We start from the raw sequence: 7,911 nt of genomic DNA, 5'->3' as shown, positions 1-7,911 counted from the left end.
CTCTTCGATCTTCGGACGATAAAACCATAGCATTACAGTTCCCTCTGTCCAAACACTTAAAAAACAGTACTACATCCCTCTCCCGTCCTATCCAGCAGGATAAACAAGTTATTTCTATTTTATTCTATTCCTTACTATGATACCTAATGTATAGCAATACACGCGGGGATAACTTACTCGCTGGTAGAGTGAAGCTGGTGACGTCAGCATCCAGCTGTAATGTTCAACTGCAGATTGCCTTTGCATTTGAGGAGTCTTTTCTGAAAGGACAACTAGCGCTCTCATTTGATGTCTCATGTAATATACAAGTTTTGTTCAATAGTTTGGAGTCAAAGAAAACGGGAAGAAGGAATCCTAAAAAATAGCGGTCATGACTGAGGCAAATCGTAATAGAGATTGATGATAGATAGAATAAAATTGACAGGTCGAGAATCGGTAGGCTGTATCTTCACCCGACACGCATTCCCTTATTCTGTGGTATTGTATTAATGTTCGTTCATGCAAAGTGGCTTTCTCATGTAATCTGTCTTGCTTTCTCTATTGTTTGATTCTTTCGGTACTAATAAGTCCATAAAAAATGGACAGTCAGTCTTCAAAATTTTGAAGCTAAATACAGTTAGAAATCAGCCTAAGGTCAGAAATGGTAAATTACCACAATACGGAGCTGTATCTCTGGTTACAAGATTAGAGGGCCGCCACGAGCTTTCGATTCTTCGGATCCATTACCCATGTCATCCCACAGGAACATCGAAATCAATTATCAATCATAGTCATGATTAGTAAAAAAAAAAAAAACAACTAATAGTAATAAAAAATAAAAATAAACATTGCGATGATGATGATTGATGATCGCACCCAAATTGGACCTAAATTGAATTTGAAAATTGAGAGAGTGAGGGAGTGGATATTGGGCACCTAATGAATACCTACCTAGTGGTCGATCCCTAATTAAATAACAAATCCAGGGCCTTACTATTGGCCGGGGCCACTTCAGGCACATTCTTTTACATCCATGTCTATCCAAAAAAGGAAACGTTCAAAAAATTTCCGCCGTGGCCGGGATTCGAACCCATCACCTCCAGGTTGAGAGTCAATGCTCAGCCACAGAGGTGGGCATTCTCTGTATGTCTCATACCTGGACTATTCTCCACACATCTCTGAGGGAAACACGTTCCCAGTTTGAAACTCTTCAGTCCTCCAGGACAATGGAAAGCGAAAAATTTGCAGCCGTCTTCCCGTTTGGACATTTTCAAGCTCTCGTAAAACAATTTCCAGGCTCGAATGTGATTGCACACCACACTGCTGTTCATGGTGCCTTCTGTAAAAAAGGGGAAATAAAACTTCAGAAGAGAGTAAATCGTCTCAGTTTCCAAAAGGAAAATAATAATAACAGTGCTTTTTTATACTGCTCGCACAGGACTGAAAAGTTCATTTACTCCAGCAGTAGGCTACTACTCTTATTGTGGTCAAATTATCAAATTATTTTGAGGATAACATTCCATACCCTGGGCTGAGATTGAACCCACGCCGTGGGTATTCCATACGCTCGGCTGGGATTGAAATTAAACCCACGCAGTGGGTGGGTTCAATTTCAATCGCAGCCGAGCGTATGGAATTTCATCCTCAGGCGAGCGTCTTGACCACAACACCACCAAGGCAGGATTACACCTGGAACACAATCTGGAAAAATACACCTTTACTTACCCAGATGACTGACTAGGACAGCGTTTTTCTTGTGTTCGCACCCCGGCTGATCTAATCCACCGTTGGGGAAGTAATCCGAATGTCCAATGGCTTCAAACAGGCCCAGTCCTTCAGACCAATGCCGGGCTCCGTCAGAATGAATGACGTCAACATAATGGGCGTCGCCAGAATTGAGAGACACGAGGGAGGTGGCCAGAAGTTGCCGAAACAGAGGGGAGGCGGGATCCAAACCTGAGAATAGAATAGAAATAGAATATACCTAACTTGTTTGTCCTGCTCGAATGAGACTAAAAAGTCCATTTATCCCCGGTATTCGAAATAAGCTCTCATTTAATTTATGGTTTTAATAACATGACATTAAATTGTTTCTTTAAATTAAATTGATCCCCAGGGCAAGGTAATGCCTAGACCGGTCATACATAAAATGTCAACAGTAGGACTATTTAGTTACTTGCCAGAGGAAGTGTTTATATTGCAGTTTGCTCAGTTCTTCTCTTCTGTACTTACCAGTTATTCTGCCGATTTGGACCCCTTGTTCTGCACACCTCTGCCCGCGTATCCCGCTACATGGGCACCCAAGCTGAATCCACAATGTGAATATCCTGAGGGATCTGCACGCCGTCGAATGATACCATGTCCAATATGAGGAGGGCAGTTGGCCGTCCGATGATCTGAGTGTTGGTTGCAGCCAAGGCAATAGGAAGGTCCGGCAGCCCCTTCTCCAGTCTACTAGGATCACGTTTAGCATCTTCCTGGGGAGAATAACACGTTTGAAATAATATTTTATTGCAACCAAAAGGAGCTAGATTGTTTACCATTTTCCTATGGTTTTAGTTAGGTACCTTTGCCTCTATAAAATGTATACACTGGTATAGGACTTAAGGAGCCAATAAGATAAAGTGGCTTATTAATCTCTGGGAGCAAAGCAAAGCTTCAAGTGGCATAGGAGTTTGAAAATTTGAACTTTTTTCTTAATTTTGTGTGATTTGACTTGGTTTCAACCATCAACCTCCACATCCGAAGTCCACCATGATGTAACCACTAGACCACCATTTTTTTTTTTTCTTTTTTTAGAAGATTTGACACAGGGAACTGTAACTGCTAAGGTCTTATCGTCCCGAAATCGAAGAGATAAAGGAAAGAAAGGATAGGCAAAAACCAAGCCGTTCCTAGAACGAAACCAAGATTTTTTTCAACTCCAAGAGGTATTGGAATTTCGCACTCACTATTTCCAGCAGAGGCCTCGACGATATTCCAAGCTCCCCGGTCCTTTCCGCTTCCTTTGAATCCGGTGAGCGATTGAATTTCGTCGGACGGGGAAACATTGAAGTGCGACGATTTTATCGAGATCTTGTCGTCCGAATATTTCAGGAACTGCGCTCCGTGGGGTTTTCCCGCGTGAAGGGAGCCAAAACTTGGTGTCAATATCTTCGGGGAGACTGAGGCTTTCTTCTTGCCGAAAGGAGCCACACTTCGTCGAGGAATGGAGAAGCAGCCGACCTTGTCTGCAAATTGGAAGAAGGTTTCAAAATACAAATCAAAGGCTCAACAAATTAAAAAAAAAATACATGGCATTTCGAAATTACTTAAAGGAACTCCTGCACGAACAAACATACCTATTTTTTAACAAAAAAAAATAAAGGATCAATGAATTACAAAATAGGTAGGTCACTCGGATTTGGAAATTGATCAAAAACAAATGGCGAAATTGTGAGTTTTAAACTGTAGTAGAGTCTTTTTACAGTCGTCCGCAAAAAGCACCAGCCCAGTAGAAAAAATAGAAAGTAAAAAATTAGGGACCCTTTGCTTTAGGAGCGCAATTTAATATTTGTCATATGTATTTGGACTTAATTGATAAAATATCCGATGATCATATTTCACCTGCTTTCTGCAATGGGCCACGGCTCTAATAGTCAATGGCAACCAATCCTTGCAGTTACACAGGTCTACAAGTCTACAGTAATGAGCGAAGGTACACCAACCTTCCTTCTTTTAATAATCACGGGACCAATTTTGTTGTCATAACAAACTAAGGCCATGCCACTTCACCATCAATTAGACCGATCAGGTATCCTACACCTGTTGGCACACCTATCAGGTAGCTAATTGATGGTGCGTGCTGGGTCCAGTCTTTCATGTCTACCTGATATTGTGTGCGTGACTCCATACTATAAGAAGGTAGACCTATCAGGTGTACCTGTCAGGTCTACCTGATAGTGTGTGGGCTGACCTAGACTGTGTGCTCAGCAGGATTGGGTTTTCATTTGACTATATAGAGGCGTGGCCATTGCAGAAATGAGGTGGAAATATGATCATTCGGATATTTTATCAATAGTCAAATACATTATGACAATAGTTACATTTCGCTCCTAAGCAAAGGTCCTAATTTTTACTTTCTATTTTTCGTTACTGGGCCTGGGTGCTTTTGCGAAACGACTGTAAAAGAACTCTACTACAGGTTTAAAACTCAAATTGGCCACTTGTGTTTTTGGATCAATTTCAAATCGAGTGGTGAGGCCTACCATTTTGTAATTCATTGATCCTTTATTTTTTTTTTTAATAAACATAGGTATGTTGTTCGTGCAGGAGTTCTTTAATAATTTCGGAAATGCAATGTATTTTTTTTTTAATTTGTTGAGCCTTTGTTGTGTATTTTGAAATCCTTTTTCATTGCAGGACAGGTCGGTGCTTCTCCATTCTCTCGTACGAAGTGTTGGCTCCTTTACGGCGAAGAAGACGCCTCAGTCTCCCGAAGATATTGACACCCAAGTTTTGGGCTCCTCACGCGGGAAAACCCGCCACGGGAGCCGCAGTTTCTGAAATATTCGGACGACAAGATCTCGAGTAGATATGGCACTTCCAATGTTTCCCGTCCGACGAAATTCATTCGCTCACGATTCAAAAGGAAGCGGAAAGGACCGGGGAGCTTGGAATATCGGTCGAGGCTCTGCTGGAAAATAGTGAGTGCGAAAATTCCAATACCTGGGAGAGTTGAAGAAAAAAATCTTGTTTCGTTCTAAGAACGGCTGGTTTTTGCCTATCCTTTTCTTCCTTATCTCTCTCGATTTCGGGACGATAAGACCTTAGCAGTTACATTGTTTCCCTGTGTTCAAATCTCTAAAAAAAATAGAAAAAAAAAAAAATGGTGGTGCTAGTGTTATCATGGGTGGACTTCGGATGTGAGGAGTGATGGTGAATCCAAGTCAAGTTCACAAAATTAAGGAAAAAAGTTCAAATTTTCAAACTCTATGCACTTGAAGGCTTGTGCTTGCTCCAGAGATAATAAGCAACACACTTAATCTCATTTGCGCAAATCTATAAGTCTATACCAGTGGTAACATTTATAGAGCAAAAGGTACTAAATCAAACCCATAGAGAAAATTGTAACATCTAGCTCCTTTTGTTGCAATAAAGATAGTGGTATGTGTCAAAACGGTTTATTCTCCCAGGAAAGATGCTAAACGTGATCCTAGTAGAACTGCGGAGACTAGGGAGGGGGCTGCCGGACCTTCCTATGCCTTTGGCTGCAACCAACCACTCAGATCATCGACGACGACAACTGGCCCGTCGCTCATATTGTGTTACCATGGTATCAATTCCGGTGGCAGATCCTCAGGATAATTCACATTGTGGATTCAGCTTGGGTGCCCATGTAGCGGGATACGCGGGCAGAGGTGTGCAGAACAAAGGGTTCAAAATCGGCAGAATACTGGGTATGTTGAAGAGTGAGAAGAAACGAGCAAACTGCAATATGTAAAACACTTTCCTTGGCAAGTACCTATAGTCTACTGTTGACATTTATGTATGTTACTGGTAACATTAACACTCGCATTTGTTCAACCGTCTAGGCATCACCTTGCCTGTGGATCAATTTAATTTAAAGAGGAAAACAATTTATTTATGTGTATTAAAACCCATAAAGTTAAATGAGAGCCTTATTTCGGACTGCGGGGATAAATGGACTTTTTAGTCTCATTCGAGCAGGACAAACAAGTTAGGTATATTCTATTTCTATTCTATTCTCAGGTTTGGATCCCGCCTCCCCTCTGTTTCGGCAACTTCTGGCCACCTCCCTCGTGTCTCTCAATTCTGGCGACGCCCATTATGTTGACGTCATTCATTCTGACGGAGCCCGGCATTGGTCTGAAGGACTGGGCCTGTTTGAAGCCATTGGACATTCGGATTACTTCCCCAACGGTGGATTAGATCAGCCGGGGTGCGAACACAAGAAAAACGCTGTCCTAGTCAGTCATCTGGGTAAGTAAAGGTGTATTTTTCCAGATTGTGTTCCAGGTGTAATCCTGCCTTGGTGGTGTTGTGGTCAAGACGCTCGCCTGAGGATGAAATTCCATACGCTCGGCTGCGATTGAAATTGAACCCACCCACTGCGTGGGTTTAATTTCAATCCCAGCCGAGCGTATGGAATACCCACGGCGTGGGTTCAATCTCAGCCCAGGGTATGGAATGTTATCCTCAAAATAATTTGATAATTTGACCACAATAAGAGTAGTAGCCTACTGCTGGAGTAAATGAACTTTTCAGTCCTGTGCGAGCAGTATAAAAAAGCACTGTTATTATTATTTTCCTTTTGGAAACTGAGACGATTTACTCTCTTCTGAAGTTTTATTTCCCCTTTTTTACAGAAGGCACCATGAACAGCAGTGTGGTGTGCAATCACATTCGAGCCTGGAAATTGTTTTACGAGAGCTTGAAAATGTCCAAACGGGAAGACGGCTGCAAATTTTTCGCTTTCCATTGTCCTGGAGGACTGAAGAGTTTCAAACTGGGAACGTGTTTCCCTCAGAGATGTGTGGAGAATAGTCCAGGTATGAGACATACAGAGAATGCCCACCTCTGTGGCTGAGCATTGACTCTCAACCTGGAGGTGATGGGTTCGAATCCCGGCCACGGCGGAAATTTTTTGAACGTTTCCTTTTTTGGATAGACATGGATGTAAAAGAATGTGCCTTGAAGTGGCCCCGGCTATTAGTAAGCCCTGGATTTGTTAGTTTATTAGGGATGACCTAGGTAGGTATTCATTAGGTGCCCAATATCCACTCCTCACTCTCTCAAATTTCAAATTCATTTAGGTCCAATTTGAGGTGCTTCATCAATCATCGCAATTTTTTTTTTTTTTTTTACTAATCATGACTATGATTGATATTGATTTCAGATGGTTCCTGTGGGATGATGGGTTATGGATCCGAAGAATCGAAAGCTCGTGGCGCCCTCTATCTTGTAACCAGAGATACAGCTCCGTATTGTGGTAATTTATCCATTTCTGACCTTACGGCTAATTTCCAACGAATTTAGCTTCAACCTTTGAGGACTTATCCATTTTTTGTGGACTTCTTATTACTATTTGAATCAAACTTGATTTACATGAAAAGATTTGCATGATAAAATTATTATGATAACAGAAAAAGGAAATGGTGTTTGGTCAAGATTAAAACCTACGGTATGCTCCTTATCAATTTTTTTCTCTTCATCATCTCTATTACCAATTTTGCTTCAGTCATGACGCTAGTTTAGGATTCCTCCTTCCCGTTTCTCTTTCCTCAAATATGAAAAAAACTGGTTTATTTTCAGGACATCAAATGAGAGCGCTAGTTGTCCTTTCAGAAAAGACTCTCAAGATGAAAGGCAATCTGCAGTTGAACATTACCAGTGATGATGACGTCACCAGCTTCAACTTCTACAGCGAGTAAGTTATGCTTCCATGCTATACATAGTTCATACCACGTATAATTTAATTATGATTATGGCCCTTGTAGAGTTGTATTTTCCTTTTGGAATTTCCCCTCTTCTGAATCTTTTGGCTTGATACCCCCTATACTAAACCATAGGAAGTCTACTTACCTACTCGTTACACATGACTGTTAGTAATGTTGTGATATCAGCCATAAAAAGTGTATAGAGGCTTTTAGATTGTGGCTATGTACTGGGTTAGTCTATGCTCGGATTCATTTTTTTTTCTCTTCTCTTATATCCTAGCATAGCCTACGCCAGTTCATATTTTCATAAGCACAACCTCAGTCTTACTATACTAATTCACAATTTACATTTTGAACCATGTCTCTTGTTTGAAATAGGAATGAAGATGAGATTAGTGGGGGTCTAGAGTTACGGGCCCTGGGGGCTGCCAAGTTCTCATCCGTAGATCCAGAAGTCAACAAAGTCCTCTCAGTTACCCTGAGGTTCACCAGT

The 7,911-nt window shown here is 41.4% G+C and overlaps 1 protein-coding gene and 1 pseudogene across 1 annotated transcript; one reads left to right on the top strand and one right to left on the bottom strand.

Moving 5' to 3' along the window:
• Positions 1–1,097: 1,097 nt before the first annotated feature.
• Positions 1,098–5,279, bottom strand: LOC103523382 (annotated as a pseudogene).
• Positions 5,280–5,290: 11 nt separating this feature from the next.
• On the top strand, positions 5,291–7,905 carry LOC103523381 (pancreatic triacylglycerol lipase-like; the record flags this gene model as incomplete). Its single annotated transcript, XM_026832958.1, has 6 exons — positions 5,291–5,429; positions 5,725–5,961; positions 6,348–6,530; positions 6,878–6,970; positions 7,294–7,408; positions 7,797–7,905. Coding segments are annotated over exons 1-6 (876 nt in total), but the record flags the coding sequence as incomplete, so codon positions are not given.
• Between the last annotated feature and the right edge of the window lie 6 nt (positions 7,906–7,911).

Source organism: Diaphorina citri, unplaced genomic scaffold (genome assembly GCF_000475195.1).
Source record: "Diaphorina citri unplaced genomic scaffold, Diaci psyllid genome assembly version 1.1 scaffold21114, whole genome shotgun sequence".
Lineage (NCBI taxonomy): Eukaryota > Metazoa > Arthropoda > Insecta > Hemiptera > Psyllidae > Diaphorina > Diaphorina citri.
Note: the sequence above shows the minus strand (reverse complement) of the source record. Positions and strands in the feature narration are given on the sequence as shown.